Raw genomic sequence first — 17,686 nt, forward strand, 5'->3', positions numbered from 1 at the left:
TTTCCTTCAGGTCTGTCCTATTTACCTGCTTCTCTCTTTGTTTTATTGCCATGAAAATATTCCATTCCTCCCATTCTCTTTTAGTTTAAATGAATAATCTTAGGAGGAAGTAAAAGTCTTATGAGGGTTTGGGTTCAATGGGAAGGAATTTGGGGAGGTCCATTACAGAAGGTAGGCAGTTTAGGGTGGCCCCAAATCAAAGCTGTTTGTAGTTTTAGTAGTCACTCTTAGTTGGCAGACTCTGGACAATTTATAGTTATTAATGGTTCCAGGATCTACTACTAACTACAATCATGGTCCCAGAAATGGTAGGATCATAGGCTGGAATTGCTTGTAGGATGGGGAATGTCACTTTCTGAGTTGGGAAATCTTGTAATCTTATTTGACAAATATTTATTAAGCACTTAGTATGTGCTGTGGATACAAGTACAAAGTCATTCTTTTAGGTTAGATGACAGAGACTATTTTATTCATTTGCCTGTCAGGCAGCCTCTCTTCCTTCTTTCCTTCCTTTCTTCCTCCCTCTCTTTTCCCCTCCCTCCCTCTCTCTGTTCTTCCTTCCCCTCCTCATAGCAGTGGGATCTCTAAATCAAAGGATATGGACATTATAGTTAATTTACATGTATATTTTCAAAATGTTTTCCAGAATAATTGGACTGATTCATACTTATACCAACAGTGAATCAATGTGTCTTCCTTTCACAACCATTCCCAAATTGATTATTTCCCTTCTTTTGTCATTAATGACATTAAAAATAACTCCAAACTATAAAGAACTTTAGTACATAGTTTTACATACAATCCTCTTATTTGTTCATTTTTAAAAATTACTTTTAAATTGATAATTAAACAAAATTTAAACAATAAGAAATAGAATCCAAGAGAAGTGACTTTCTAAGGCTATGTAGCAGTAAACACAAATGTTATATATATTTATTTGTGTGTGTTTTGTTTTTCCTGATAAAAATTAAGCTCTGAAGGGAGGGAAGTATTTTCTTTTTGTATCCTGAGCACCTAGAAGAGGAACCAACATGTTGTAGTCAGTTGATAGATACTTTCAGCCAATATTTCTTTTAAAAAAGCATCTCTATAGAAAGTGAAAGTAAGATACGGAGCAAAGCATGTTCAGTTTCTGTACCATCTAGCTGTGGATTACATGGAGGTTACATGACAAGTAGTACAAGATGTGCTCCACAGGTTGCCATCCATGCTGCCCCATCATCTAAACTGAGTGTTAGAATCTCTTCTTTGCATTAGATGTTTAGGATGGCAGTAGTGTCCTCTTAAGGCCACTATGATGTAAATGGGAAGGTCAAGTTGTCTCATTTGTTCATAGTAGCATGAAACTTCTGTTCAAGTAGCATGAACATGAATTAATTTGAAATGAGTTCTTTCTTTGGTAAGACAGCAGATATCATGCCTTCATGGGATGGCACCTGAAATTTTTGTTTGAATGTAGGGCTTGGAGTTTAGTGGAAAGAATATCAAGGACAACTAATGTAGGGACCTCTGGGAAGGGAGGCAGATGAAGACCTTGGCTATTAAAGAAGAGGAGCATACTTAGGACAAACTTTTTTCTTGGATCTAAATATGATTGGTGCCTATCGGCCTATTAAAGTAGGTGGTATTTAGAATGGATAATGAATGATGTATTTGTAATTTAGTGAAATGTATTTTAAAAAATGAGTTAATGTCTTTTTTAAAATATAGAACAACTATTTTTAGATAGGTCTTCCCAAAATCATCCCTTGGAAATTAACCCTTCCTTATAATAAAGTTAGTGACATAATGACCACATCTGATGATGTAAGTAGCATTTATTGTGAGCCCTTATTTAATTAAAACTGATAAGAATTCCAAGAAGTAGGAGCCAGGAACAAGGTGAGTAGCCACATTCAGTCTGCTAGAATTGATGTTTGACTCTTCCTTTTAGGTGAGCACCCTTGGGGAGAGAGTGGTGCTGTATGTTTTAAATCGAATAATTTATAGAAAACAGGAAATGGAAAGAAATGAGGTCCCATTCCTATGCCATAGCAGTACAGATTATGCTAAAATTTTGTGGAAGAAAGGTGAAGCTATTGGATTTTATTCAGTTAAACCTACAGGTGAGTATTTTCAAGTATATTATTTATATCTACCAAAGCAGGTAGCTCTATTAATAAAAATATGTGATTCTTATTTAATTATTCACTTGAATTCTAAATGAAGCTATTTTATTTAGTACTTGCTAAGGGCATAGTTTTTTTTCCCCCCAACTAATCCACAAAATTTAGAATAAGGAACCTTTTTTTTTTTTTTTCATCAGCAAGTTTTAAAACTTTTTTCTTTTAAACTCATTTAGTTGTTTGCTGTCTGAATTTCAATGAGGGACAGTAATATTGACAGCATTTAGGTAGAATTCCACATTCTATTAAATGGAAACTTTTCCTTACATTATATATTACATTAAAAAAATTTTAAGCTGCATATATCAAATATTTGCCTTATTTTGGAATAAATGCAAAAGGAGGTGAGAGAATATATAAAAAGTTATTTGTGGAACCCAGTTCTAATGACTCAATTTTCTGTAATTGTTTTTGTTGTAATAGTTTTTTACACCACAGAAGGTATTTTAAAAGATAATTTATCATGTCTTTCAAAATGTCTTCATTTTGGTGTTAAGTTTAGACTTGTATTGCTGAAGAGAAATTCCCATGGAAATTGAAAGACTGGTTGTGTTATAAATAGATAACTTTGAACAAAACAACTATATCCAACTTGGAATGAGTCCAAGGCTGTACCTGGGTTCAAGTCTTTGATATTTCTGTTCATTCTCTCAGAATAAGCAAGCCTACCTTTCTAGTTAATCATAGGAATTATTTTCTCCTTCTCCATAATCATTGGCCCCATTGATTAGTACAACTCCATTCTCCATTTTTCCTTTGTGTCTATCAGTTCCTTGGCCCTACCACTTCAGAAATCCTCGTCCATGAATTTCTCATTTCCACTCTTCCTGCCCTTTTCTGTTCTTATCCCCTCATGACAATATCTTGTTTCCTACCTATTACAACTCTTGTTCTATGAGGTCTGGATACTGTCTCCAAAATCGATTTTGATATAAGTGGGTCTGTAGTTGAGAACTACTTTGTACCCATCTTCCCCTCATGCAGCTCCACAGTTCTATAATCCTCCCTTCATGCACCTACACAGTTCCTTAATTCTGGCAAGTTAGACTTTTTAGTAAAGAAAGGCCAATATAATCACTACTTAGCAAACATGCCAAATAGTCTTTGAGCAACAGTTGATTGCTTTGCTCAATTTTCTGATTCATTGGCGTTAAATTAAAACCCCTTTGTTTTGATTGTTAAAATTTATATTAAATGTATATTTTTGCTTTAAACTGATTTTTTAAAAAGTGATAAATTGATTCCCATTTTCATGATTGTAGGAAGCATGTGTACCTCCTATCTTACTCAAAGTTACCAGCTTCCAGTGCTTGACACAATGTTTGTAAGAAAGAAATACCGTGGAAAAGATTTGGGGCTACTGATGCTAGAAGACTTTGTTGATTCTTTTACAGAAGAAAAACTTGGTTTACGTTTTCCCCTATCTTCTTTTATGCATACAGGTAAATGTATTTTTTCTTTAAATTTTTTTATTGTTTTCTAGGAGTTTTTATACAATAAAAACATCTCTTAAAATCTTAATTTTATCCCAACTTTAACATTTAGAATTTAAATTTTTCATATATATATATATATATATATATATATATAATGCCATCCTAGGTTCTTTGGAAACTCAAAGCTTAATTTATTTCCCTAGCATGTCATTATCGTATTTTAAAACTGCCTTTTAGGGTTCACTGGGCTTCTACAAAGATTATTATTTATAAAGTAAGGCCTATAAAAATAAAACTTTTTTTTTTCATTGACTTCCAATATAATATTAGAAATGCATTATCCTGAAACATTTTTACCCTAAGGCAGTTTGTTGCTTTTGGAAGAGACAGAGGCACAGCCAATTTAGGCAGACAGCACAGGGATCAAGAGTGGAATGCCTATCCCAAACTCTATTATTAACTTTTGGGATGACATCTGGTGCTTTGGTGAACAACAGGTGCTCTGAACTTTTTCCTATAGTAATCCTACCCCCAGTGACTGATTATTTAGGAGATTATTCAGGGCTTCTGTTACTTTTCCTTATAGTATGATTTCTTGCTTAGTCACTAACCATCCTAATCTTGATTTCTTTCTAGGAGTGTAATAAATTCGAAGAATCTTAATAACAAATCATAAATTGAATTAAGTTGGTTTGTAAGCTGCTGTCTTATTTTATTTTTTAAATAATATTTTATTCCCAATTGTATTAAAAACAATTTTCAACATCTTTTTTTATTTTAAGTTCCAAATTATTATTCTCCTCCTTTCTTGAGATGGGAAATGATTTGATATAGGTTGTACAAGTAAGTCATACAAAACACATTTCTGTATTAGTCATGGTGTGAAAGAACAAAACAGATTAAAAAACCCAACATAAAAAAATAAAGAGAAAGATAGTATGCATCACTCTGCATTCAGACGCCATCACTTCTTTCTCTGGTGAGTGATTAAATCACTAGTGATTTAACACTTTTTCATATGACTGTAGATAGCTTTGCTTATTTCATCTGAAAATGGCCTAGTCATATTCTTTAACTATTTATCAATTAGGGAATGACTTGTGTTCTCATAAATTTGACTTAGTTCTCTGTATGTTTGAGAAATGAGGCTTTTATCAGATATGTGCTATAAAGACTTTCTCCCCAAATTGGAAATTAGTATGGCAGAAACTAGGTATTACCCCACAACTAACACCCAATGCCAATAAGATAGGGTCAAAATGAGTTCATGATTTATATATAAAAGAATGATATAAGCAAATTCAAAGAACAAAGGATAATTTCTCTCAGATCCATGGAGAAGGAAGAGATTTGTGGTCAAAAAGAACTAGAGTACATTATTGAATACAAAAATGGATAATTTTGATTCTATTAAGTGAAAAGGTTTTTGTATAAATAAAACCAATACAAATAAGATTAGAGGGGAAGCAATAAACTAGGGGAAATTTTTTACATTCAAGAGTTCTGATAAAAGAATAATTTCTAAAATAGAGAACTGATCTTAAGAATTCAAGCCATTCTCCAATTGATAAATGGTCAAAGGATATGAACAGACAATTTTCAGATAAAGAAATTAAAACCATTTCTAGTCATTTGAAAAGATGTTCCAAGTCATTATTAATCAGAGAAATGCAAATTAACTCTGAGATTACCACTGCGTACCTCTCAGATTGATTACGATGTCAGAAAAAGATATTAACAAATGTTGGAGGGAATGTGGGAAAACTGGGATACTAATACATTGTTGTATTACCACACATCTATTAGAGTTGTGAACTGATCCAACCATTTGGGAGAACTATTTGGAACTATATCCAAAGAGCTATCAAAACTGTGCATACCCTTTGATCCATCAGTGTTTCTACTGGGCTTGTATCTCAAAGAGATCATAAGAGAAGGAAAGGGACCCACATGTGCAAAAATTTTGTGGCAGCTCTTTTTGTAATGACAGAAAACTAGAAACTGAGTGGATGCCCATCAGTTGGAGAATGGAGAATAAGTTATGGTATATGAATGTTATAGAATTTTATTGTTCTGTAAGAAACAATCAATAGGATGATTTCAGAAAGGCCTGGAGAGAGTAACCTGAACTGAGGCTAAGTGAAATAAACAAAACCAGGAGATCATTGTACACGGCAACATCAAGATTACATGATGATCAATTTGATGGATGTGACTCTCTTCAACAGTGAGATGGTTCCAATGGTCTTGTAATGATGAGAGCATCTGTAACCAGATAGGACTGTGGGAACAATGTCGATCACAACATAGTCATAGTATTTCCACTCTTTGTTATTGTTTGCCTGAATTTTGTTTTTTTCTAATTTTTTTTTTGTTTTTTCCCTTTTTGATCTGATTTTTCTTGTGCATTCTGATATTTGTGGAATTGCACATGTTTAAAAAAAGAGAGAAAGATGATATTTTATAAGTAGGGAAAGATACCAGAGATAGTTAAAGAGAAAATATTGTAAATTTTAGAGAAAGTTTTCCATGAAATAAATATATCTGTTGATTTTTCTTTTTAAAAGACCCTCCCCCAGTTTACTATTTTTCTTCTAATGTTGGCTGCATTGGGGTTTAAAAACATTTTTAATTTCATATCATCAAAACTATATCTCATAATGCTCTCTAGCTCTTGTTTACTCAGAAATTCTTCCTTTATGTATGGATCTGACAGGTAAACTATTTTATGCTCTCCTAATTTGCCTTGGGATCATCATTTATGTCTAAGTCATGTAATCATTCTGATCTTATCATATGATGTGAGCTATAAAATTGGAACAAAGAATAGAACAGGGTAGGTAGGAAAATTAGACAATTGGCTATCAGGTTGAGAACTACATCACTGGTTACATGGCTGACATGGAGAACAATATGCTTGGTTAGAAGTTGATAATGAGTCATGATCAACAATGAAAGACTTAGTTCTCCATGATTCAGTGATCCAAGGCAATCTCAATAAACTTTAGATAGAAAATCTAAATTTTCTATCTAAAAGATAGAAAATGCCATCTATAGAAATATGCCAACAGAAAAAGAGTTATGAAGATTGAATGTAAATCAGCACATGCTATGTTCACTTCTTTTTAGTTTTTTTTTTTTTTCTCTCATGGTTTTTTCTTTTTGTTCTTGTTTTTCTCTCCCAACATGATTCATGAAGAAATGTGTATTTTAAAAGTTAACATACATGTATAACTAGAAAAAAATAAAAACAATTACTAAAAGGAAAAAAAGAGGGGGGGAAAGTTGGGACTAAGAGACTAGTAACAGCCTATTCCTTCCCTCTTGTGATTAAGAAGTCTTTATTATTTGAGTTAACTTAGTTCAGAAATTCAGCTGATTTGGAATGAGGTAAGTTCAGAGACAAAGAACAATGATGAGACAGTTACAGGATAAAATCAATAAATTGTAAATGGAATTAATAAAAAATAATAACATAACCAATTTAATCTCAGTATATATTAAACGTTGATCCAATAAATATTATCATTTGCCAATTCCAGTTCTATTGCTCTTTCTACTATGGCATATGTTCACTTGCACTTGGCTGTCTTTTGTTGAAATCATTATTCATTCAAGGGTAATCATTCACATTTTTAATTTTATTTTTTTTCTTATTTTCACTAGCATAAACTCTCCCAAGTTTTGTTTTGAAGTGTCTGAATTTTTTTTTAAAAAAGAAAAGAAAAACATTATATATGTATTTTGTAGCTTGTAGACAATATTTTGAGAAGTACCCAGGAGATCATGATCTTCTTTGGGAAATTGAAGGAACTGGACAGTGGCATCAGAGAATCCCCATCACCAGTGCATTACAGAGAGAAACATTCAGATGTGCAGGTAAGAATTTTTATATGTTGATTATAATCCCACTCTAGATTAGAAAGTGAATATCCACTGATATAATACACAACATGTACAGCACAATATGTACAATAGTAAATACTATAAAGTTATTCTACAGTTTGACTGTTCTTGTATATTAACATTTAGGCTACTAATAATCATCTTTGTTATTCCAAGGGCTTTGTTCATCTTTTCAATTACTCAGTATGCTAATTAGGAATTGGTAGAGAAAGAACATAAAACAACTATGCAGTGGTTATCTAGGATCCAAGGGCACAAGTCCCTATGAAATTCATGAATTTTCCTAGAATTCACAAAATGCAGAATACTTACTTAAGAATCCTTTTTTTTTTTTTTTTTTTTTTTTTTTACTTCAAATTAGAAGAAAAGGACTCCTGAGGGTGGTTTTTATAATCAAATGTTATATATAATATTATAAATGGTTGTAATGATGATCTTATAATCAAATATGTTAAGTGGGCTTGCTTTTCTTTTTTTTTAAATTCTTCTAAGCACAGAGGTTTCTCCAAATGAAGTGAGAAAACTTACATATGAAGACTGTGACTCTACACCTATTCGCGAATGTGAAGTAGGATGTGGAGACAACCTGCCTAGGGAAATGCAGGTAGTTGTGGGTGTACATATTTGTTTCTAAAAATAAGATTTGTATGTGTGTGTAAAACAGGGCTTGCCCCCGCCCCCCCAAAAAAGCACTCAATTCAGTTTATTATAGTTGTGAATGTTGTACAATATATCCAGCAAGCATTTGCTTGGATATATTGTACCTCCAGTGAAAATGGGAAAGCATAACAAATTCAACAGATTTTCAATTATCACTGCTAAACTGTTCAGAAATGATAGTTGAGCTTACATCTTATTTTAAGAAAAAAATAGTAGAATTGAGGAATATAAACATTCTTTGCTTTAAGAAAAGTGAATAAACCAAATTAGCATTCTCTACAAGAAGAGGGACTAATTTTCATTTGCAGTGGGTACCCATGGCCATAGTCACATCCTTTTCATTAATAGTCTTGAAAGCCAAACTTAACTGCAAAAGTTGTAGGATGGGTTTTTCTTTTGATAATGGGTTGGACTTGTTGGCTTTTGAGAAATTTTTTTTCCATCTTCTGAGATCTATGAATTTACCCATCTTCTTATTTGAAATTTGTAAGAAATGATAAATTCTTTTATTTCTGTCCCTTGTAGAGTCTTTTTGTATCCTTCTATGCTTCAAATTGCTCTGTAACTAAAATATCAGGTTACAGTTATTATTCCTTAAATATTATGAGTCAATTAGGGACTTGTATCTAGTATGGGTTTGATTATAAGTTATATGGTATTTGACCCTAGGTTTATATAACTGATACTGAACAGGCTGTTTTGGTTTATAAACACAGAAACTCCTTTGGAAACATTCCTTAAAAATTTTTTTAAATTTTTTATTAGGGTACACTTAGTTTTTCTAGTCATTTTGTGCTTAATTTGAAAAAAAAATAATTTTTTGAAATCCACTAACAATCCAACTTAAGATTTTTAGAAGTGGGAATGTGGATATACATGTTGTAGGAAACAAAAGATTTGCAGAGCACAATGAATAGATAAAATATATATTAAAAGTCAACACAATAGCATAATCATCTAAATGATGTATGTCTTAGAAAACGCAGGTTGATGTGCAATTGTATAGCATCATAAAGATACACATAATAGTTTTAATAGCTTAAACTTTGATTTTGGAGAAGTTCAAGTTACTCACTAATGGAAAATCTAGGTAAAATCACCAGTGAAATCTAATCTACCACTCTTGTTTTAGGTTGATCCTATAAGAGGAAAAGGTATCTCAGACACCAATGCAAGTACATCTGAAGGTAAGAAATATTACTGGTCAATCAGTTGCCAAATGTTTTAGACCCTCTTGTATTCTTAACATCTCTCCATCTCTTCTTAAAACCTAGAGGTTCTTTCATTACTGCTAAAGCAGAGAGTGTGAATTTGGGTCATCTAATTAATTCCTGAGCATCTGTTTCTTCTTTGGTAAAATAGATACTTAAATTTCCCCTAGTAATCCCCTAACTTGGGGATACCAAATAATGAAATGAGATTTAAAAGCATATTGGTGATCAACCAGTTGTGCTAATTTTTCTTTCTTTAAAAAAATTACTATTTGTCACATGGGATGGCTCTCTGGGAGGAGGAGGAAGGATATTTGTGATAACTAGGGTGATCATAAATAGGGTGAACATCAATCAAACCCGATTTTTAAAAAATTGGAAACGATGAAGCATTGTCCATATAAGGTAGATTATTGTTGTTATTGATAGAATTGTCTTTATTTTGTTACTTTTGAACACCTAAGTGAGCATAAATGAGTAAGGAACATGAGAAATGTCAATATATAAACAAAATCTACTTCCTGTATATCAGTGTATGCAGGAAGTGTGTCATCCTAGATATCTGCTTTAGGATAGGCTTATTGTCTTTTAGGACTTGATAAAACACCTATTAACACTCAAACAAGAAGCAGTCATTTGAAGCGGCCAAAGATTGGAAAGAGATTTCATGATTCAGAACTTAACCTTCTTCAAGATGTGGATGAAAACACTCCTCAGGCTTCATCTATGGCTCCAATAAGCAGGTAAAGGACCAACCACACACTTTGATTATATATTATAGGATGGACCAAAGTAGATCTTTTCAAGAACTGAATCCAAGTCCTACCTTTAACAGATATTAGCTAAGTAACACTGGGGCTATCCCTTCATCTCACAAATGCCCAGTGATGTCAGTTTTTAGAGCAGATACTAATCATCCTTGGGAAGGGGAATTCTTACCAAAATTCCCTTCCATAAAGAATTTACAGGCTTAAAAATATTTTTAAAATGCTGCTGCTTAAGCCAATAAACATGTATGTTCAGCTTTATGTTCGTGCTAAACACTGAGGAACACAAAAGAAAGCAAAAAAATTTATACTCTTAGAAAATTCACAGCCTAATGAGGGAAATATTAGAATATCTTCTAGTATATAGTATATAAGACCCAAATCTACTTCCCAAGAATCAATATGAACAAATGGTTCATATTATAAAGTATTAGTTTTGATTAGCATTTCTCTTAATTGTAGTATATATACTAGTGTATAACCAAATATACTACTACTAAGAGAAATGCTAATCAAAACTAATCTGAAGTTGTACCCAGGAAATTGTCACAAATAACAAAAATGGCTGATTGACTATGAAACAATAAGCAAATTGTAATCACAGGTAAAGCTGTAAATGGTCCGACTTTTCTGGAAAGTGGTTCAGAATAAAGTGAAGAAAATCCTTAAATGTCCATCCAGCAGTTTTACTTGTGTATATATGCCCAAGGAAGTCAATAAATGAAGAGAAAGTCTCCTTATATATCAAAATATTTAGTGCAGCCCTTGTTGTACTAGAGACCTGAAAACAAAGTAGGCATCTATCAACTGAATGTTACTGTGCTTTAAGAAATGATGAACATATAGAATATTGGAGAAGGTTGATATGAACTGATTGAAGTGAAGTTAGCAAAACTAGGAAAACACCATATAGAATTAAAACAATATAAATGGAAAGAACAATAATAACCAAAGCATTGCAGTTGAATGCTTCAAAATTATAATGGCCGCCAAGGAGCAGCTAAGTGGATGAAGCAGTCCTCAAGTCAAGAGATTTTGAGTTCAAATTTGGCCTCAGGCACTTACTAGTTGTGTGACATTGGGCAAGTCATTGTACTCTGATTGCCTTCTCTTCCCCCAAAAAAATCCCTTCACAATTATAATGGCCAGATTTAACCACAAAGAAGAGAGATGAGAACATACTTCTTCCCTTTACATTTATATCCCTCCTCATTCTCTATTCAGGGAGCCATCCATTGTAACGAAGATTTAAGAAGCAACAGAAAAAGAGTTCAACAAAATTAACAGTATTACCCAAATCTGATAGTCTACTCAGTTTTTCCACACCCACAGTCCATCTGTCCTACCCCTTTTCCCCCCAACCTCTGCAAAGAACAAAAAGTAACTTTTTCTCATTTCTTCTTTGGGAATAAATTTGATTATTATAATCTCTTAGAATTCATTTTGAGTTTGCTTTTGTTTTGTTCTTTCCATTTATACTTTTGTCATTTTGAATTGATTTCTTAGTTTTCAACTTAACTTTGCATCAGTTCATATGGTGTTTTTTTATGCTTCTGAATTATTTTTCTTTCTTTTTTTTTTTTTTTTTTTTAGTGCACAGTAATATTCTATTATACTTATGCATCACAGTATGTTTTTGTGCTCTATTACTCCTTAATCCATGACCCATCTTGTTCTCATTTCTTTACTCTTTACTAATAATGTATACTTTGATAGAAAAGAAAACTGGCTACTTTTTTAAAATGTTGATTTCCATTTATCTTGTCTATGGACCTGTTTTCTACTTGAGTGAATTACTATTGTAGGATTCCTGTTAATTCTCAAAATCCTCTGCTATACTTATGATATCATTCAGATTTCCAAAAACTATTTCTGTATTTTATTGTGAAAGCAGTCAATAATTTTGCATATATATATATATATATGTGAATATTAAGAAAATTTTAGCATTTGAGTATCTGTAAACATATATACAAACGTGTGCATAGATATGTACACACATACATATGTATTGTGTTCTTAAATGCTCAAATTTTCATAATATTCATACATATATATGTATATGTGTGTACATGTGTGAAAGTGAAAATTACATAAATTAACTATGCATTTCAGTGAGTAGTCAGTGCTGTGTGCTAATCTAATTTTTGTTGTTGTTGAGGCATTTGGGATTAAGTGACTTGCCCAGGGTCACACAACTAGGAAGTGTTAAGTGTCTGAAGTCACATTTGAACTCGGGTCCTCCTGACTTCAGGGGTGGTGTTTTATCCACTGCACCACCTAGCTCTCCTTAGCAATCTAATTCTAAGGCGATCTGTGCTGTGCTGTTGGACTTTACCCTTATGTCATCTGGAGTATTGTGTCAATTTGTGGGCATCGTATTTTTGGAACAATTATTAATATAATAGAACAGGTCTAAAAGCAGAAAACTAAAGAACTGAGAACACTTATTCTCTCAGACAGTTTAATCGCATTTATGGTCTCTTCTATGAAAATCCTCAGATTTGCTCATTTAAGAGCATCATTGTTACATAGAATGGGGAGATATGGTGACAGCCCATGTTACTTAAAATGAGTGAGTCAGCAGTGGTCAAAACTATTAGCAAATGACTAAGCATTCTTGTTTTTTATGTAAGTTAACCTCTCATTCAACTAGATCCTATTCCTTCCATCAAAATTGGCACTCAATTGAGAAAAAACAGTGCCTGCCAGGCAGAGTATATGTTGCAAAATTTTTTTATTAAGTTGTTGAGCTTACTGAGCCTTAAGCAAGGGAAAGATGGATCTTGAATAAATTGTGTCTTGAAATCAAGCCATCTTAGAGATCATTTGAGGGAACTTGGAATTTTTGCCTGGAGGGGAGGGAGAACACAATAAAGACATAACTGTCATTTAATGTTTGAAGGATTATTGTGATAGAAGGGAAGGACTTGTGGGTGTGAGAGGGTGTGCTTTATTGATAGCTTTGTTTTTATAAAAGTAATTTCCTGTTATGTACACATATCCCCATCCCCTCCTACACACAAGTTCCACACATATTGAACCCTCCTTTTTAACATAGAAAAGCCATGTAAGCAAAATCTAATATAGACCAAATCTGTCAGTGTATCATTCTGCATTCATAATATTCCTCCTTCCTCTCTTTCTCTCTGTCTGAACAAAAGGATTATGTTTTGCCATCTTGTTTGAGAGGTATAGATAAGGTCATTATATGGGATAGAAAAATGCCATCTCTATACAGAGAGAGAACTATGGAGACTGACTGGATCAATGCACAATATTTCCATCATTTTTGTTTTTTTCTCATGGTTTTTCTCTCCTTTTGGTATGATTTTTCTTGTACGACATGACACATATGGGAAAGGTTTAAAATCAGATTACTTGATGTCTTGGGAAGGGGGAAGAATTTGGAACATAAATCTTACAAAAATGAATATTGAAAAAAAGAATAAAAATATACTCCATTATTTTCATTTTTGTTATGTTAATTACAACTCTTATTCTTTTACTTCATTTAGTACCAGATAATATAGTTAGTACCAGTTAATAATAGATACATTATTATCTCCAACACATCACATTTGTTTCTTTTATTAATATACTATTCCAATTTATATGCTATTTTGTCTAGTTATTTCCCAGTTGGTGAATATCCACTTTGCAACCTGTTGCTATGAGGAATCTGACATAAAGACTTTCTAAAGAAAGATTTCTATTTGGTTGTAAAGGGCCAGAGCTAGAACCAATGTATAGAAGTTATAGAGATCAAAATTTTGTTTGAGTCAGAAAAAGGAAAAACTATATAGAAAATATTTTTAAAATGGAATGAGTTGTTTTGCAGTAGATAGTCCCCTATTGCTAAACATTAAGGAGGTTATTATAGTTGAATAATGACTAATTTCCAGTAAGTCATTTGGAAAGTTTTATAGAAGGGGATCCATCCATTTGTGGGGAAAATGGGGGTGGGACTACTTGATTTCTTGGGCCATGTCCAGTTCTTAAGATCTTTCTCTGAAAACTTCACCCTTTCTAAGGAAACAAAACTAAAATAACTTTCTTTCCCAGACTGGAATCTACTGCATATACATCTGAGAGCTCAGAAGAGTTAATTGAAGATGAACCTGATGAGAGTGCAGTTGATTTTGAACGGGAAAAAATAGGAAAAGAACAACACATCCTAGAAACACAAGGGTTGAGTAAATCAGTCCTAGAGAAGAAAGATGACGAAGAGGTATGAGACTACAACATAAAAGTCAAAATTATTTTGTTCCTCTTGATAAATGCAGTGAAGAAATAAACTTAAAATTTTACTGTTTGCAATTGTTTATCTGTGTACTGAAATTATATCCATATAATGTTATAATATAGATTATTCTGATTATACATACATATAATAAAGTTAATACAATAAGGGGGCAGAAATAGAGATTCCTTTATTTGAAGCAAAAAATAAAACCAAAATCCCACAGTACCTTACTAATTTGAATGAAATCAAAAGATAACTTGGAAGAGAGAGGATTTTACAACATCTAATAAGATTTGCCATAGGATTTATTTGAATAGTGAGATCCCCAAAAGCATTTAAAATTTTTGTTTAATTTACAAAAATCAAGTACATCTTATAAAGTTTGAAACATGTCAGAATAGTATACAGGTACATGTGGGTACATGAATATGAATACATATTCATAGCAAATGACAGTGGTTATTTTTGTAAAAGGAAGTCATTTCTCCAGAAAAAAATGTTGTCATGTTTTAGGTTCATAACTAGATAGCTTACTTTGGGATCTTAAATCAATATAAAGGAAAAATAATTTTGAGATATGACTCACAAGTAAGTTTTTCCATTCTTATTGCCCAAAGAGGCAAAGAACTCCAATAATAAGGGACCATAAAACATTATTTTGTGATTTGCTATTTACAGAAATATATTGGCATAATAAGTGTTTTAAGAAATAGATAAGGGCCTGTTTCTAAGCAACTTTTTAAAATCGTACATTTTTATGGAAGAAACTTTTCTGTGGAATATAGATAGTAGTCATCAAACATTTTCAGCCTTCATTGGCATCTTTATTTTGGTGGAAGGACATAATTAAACAAAAGATAAGTTGCTATAAAAAGCAAGAATCTCTTACCAGTTCTCTGGCATGACTTCCCCTCAGTATCCTCACCTTTGCTGTCATCCTCAACATCTTCTCATTGTCTCTTCCCACTTTCTGTTTCCCATTTGCCCTCACTAGTGGAAGATGAGAGGAAGAAAGTGTCAGTCTGACTGCTAACTCTTCCACCTGAACATTCCATATGTGGGGAATGTTGCAGTTTTTTTTTTTTTTCAATCTTCTTTTCCTCTTTATCACATGCTCAAGACTCCATGATTTTTGGGAAAAGTTAATTTTCTCAATTACATTGTTTTCCTTCCCATTATCTATTTTTCCTAGTGCTCATTACTAATCTCTGGTTTGTTTTCTACTTTTCCCCGTCCTTTTCCTCCTTGTACTTCTCCTTCCATTCCCACCACTCTATTGAAGTGATATTAGACTTCTATTTTGCTTAAACTAATGGTCTCTAGTCAGCCTTTAAATTTCAAGTGTGGGCTACCTTCTTATTTACCTTGATTACCTTGCACAATATACTTTGTGGTTCTTTTTCCTCTCTACATTCTTCCACCTTTTAAACTGTTAGCTTTTTGCTATTCTTGGCTGTGGATATTTGCCAAGACTTGGATTGTAAAAATGTGTGTTGTCTTCTGGCTTGATCTCGGCTCTATGTGGATAGATTCCAAATCTTTGCCTCCACTCCTGACCTATGTTCCAATCTTGACATAGAACTGGAAGGGACCTTGGAGTCTGGTTTAGAACTTCATTTTGCAAATAAGTAAAGTGAGTAGAAGCGCTGGGTCCTGAACTTTATTATGTCCCTTATTTTGAATCAGGCTCCCCTTCCATTTCATCCTTAGCTTCCTCATAGATATTTTATGTCCTAAATTAAACTTCTCATTTTGCCTTAGGTGTCCTTGGTTTCCTTAACTAGGCTTGACACTTTGCTATATATATATATATATATATATTTTTTTTTTTTTTTACTTCCTCTCCCCCTTTTTCATCATTTGCTAAATCCTATTATAGCTTTTATTTTCAAAAATGTTGTTTGTGTTTGGTAGTTGATTTATTGTAATATCCTAATTGGACTTCTAATCTGAAATCAATGTGCACAATGGACTATTTTTCTAAAATTTTATCATGTTATTATCTTGCTCCTTGTCATCATCAAGATAAGGTTAAATTTGCCCTGAATCATTTTGAAGCCCCATTTTGGAGCTTAGTTGTATTTCTCTTGGATTTTCTGAAGACCTTAATCTCATTTTAAAAATGGGTTTAAAATTCTACCTAGTTATATCATAAGAACATCTTATGGATTAATTAATATTAGATGTAACAAGAACAGTTTATTTTAAACTGAATTATCAGGATGGTTCTTCCATGTTTTTAGGAAGATAGTCTGTAATTATGTATGCTTTCACTTAAAAAAAAAATTAATAATGCCACAGGAATCTGAATTAGAACCCCTGAATGGTGAGGTAATGGAAGACACCATAAAGGCCTCACTAAAACCTGAAGAGGACACTGATCATGATGCTTTGGATGGAAAGTCAAAATGGCCATCTGGTCATTCCAGTGAAGAAATTGGAACTCTCCTTGTTCCACCCATGGTTGAATCTACAATGACTCCTGAGGATACTGCACCAGATAAGGTAGGGGAAACACATAACTTTGCTTTCCTGATGAGGAAGTGAGGTCATGGCCATCATGTGTTTCTGATGCTGTTACTCTTGCTTGATTCAGAATTTATATTAGCTTTTAAAGCATCAGTTGGCCAAGAAAATAGATTGGTAGATGTTTCAACATTTTCAGAACCAACAGGAAATAGTAGTGATCCCTTTTTAGTTATAATCCTTGTCCATTCTTTCTTCACAAGATCTCTTATGTCTTTCCCCTTCTTCCAATGAAGCAGCCATCATCAGAGATCAGACTCTTTATCACCTCTTGCCTGGGCTACTATAATAGCCCCTAATCGATCTCCCTATTTCTGGTCTGAATCTCCTCTCCAATCAGTCCTTTATGCAGCTCCCAGAATAATCTTTCTAAGAATTGGAGCTGATGATGTCACTATCCTAATCAGAAACCCTCAGTGGCTCTTAATTAGTTTGGTGCTGAAGACTGTCCACACTCTGGCTCCCACTTGCCCTTTTTCTCTTCTTTCTTTTTGATGAGTTCTATTAATTCACTTCAGTTCAATTGGCATTTAAAAGGTTAGATGTGCTAGGAAACACAAAAGATAGAAGTTTAAAAGTCTTTAAGGAACCTACAAATTCTACTGGCATGTGAGTGTCTTTTTTTTAAAGTCAGTGTGTATAAGAAAATGAATTGAACATTAAATCAGTTTCAGTCAATATTTTGCAAAGAGATAGAAAGAGACATTTGTCATTCAGTACAACTTGCTGTCTTATATTTGGCATTTGTTACTGATTCTTGTGCATAGTA

At 32.9% G+C, this 17,686-nt stretch overlaps 1 protein-coding gene across 6 annotated transcripts in view; it reads left to right on the forward strand.

Moving 5' to 3' along the window:
* The window catches only part of FAM169A (family with sequence similarity 169 member A), a 73,015-nt gene that overhangs the window by 49,412 nt on the left and 5,917 nt on the right, over positions 1-17,686 (forward strand). For 5 of the 6 annotated variants that reach the window (XM_031966441.1, XM_023495822.2, XM_031966444.1 and 2 more), the window contains 8 exons: positions 1,934-2,105; positions 3,428-3,607; positions 7,352-7,480; positions 8,005-8,111; positions 9,300-9,354; positions 9,971-10,121; positions 14,211-14,376; positions 16,693-16,896. In XM_031966441.1, the coding sequence (XP_031822301.1) occupies positions 1,934-2,105; positions 3,428-3,607; positions 7,352-7,480; positions 8,005-8,111; positions 9,300-9,354; positions 9,971-10,121; positions 14,211-14,376; positions 16,693-16,896 (1,164 nt within the window). The remainder of the gene's footprint in view (positions 1-1,933; positions 2,106-3,427; positions 3,608-7,351; positions 7,481-8,004; positions 8,112-9,299; positions 9,355-9,970; positions 10,122-14,210; positions 14,377-16,692; positions 16,897-17,686) is intronic. The other variant, XM_031966448.1, reaches the window with a different exon arrangement.

This window comes from Sarcophilus harrisii, chromosome 1 (assembly GCF_902635505.1).
Source record: "Sarcophilus harrisii chromosome 1, mSarHar1.11, whole genome shotgun sequence".
Lineage (NCBI taxonomy): Eukaryota > Metazoa > Chordata > Mammalia > Dasyuromorphia > Dasyuridae > Sarcophilus > Sarcophilus harrisii.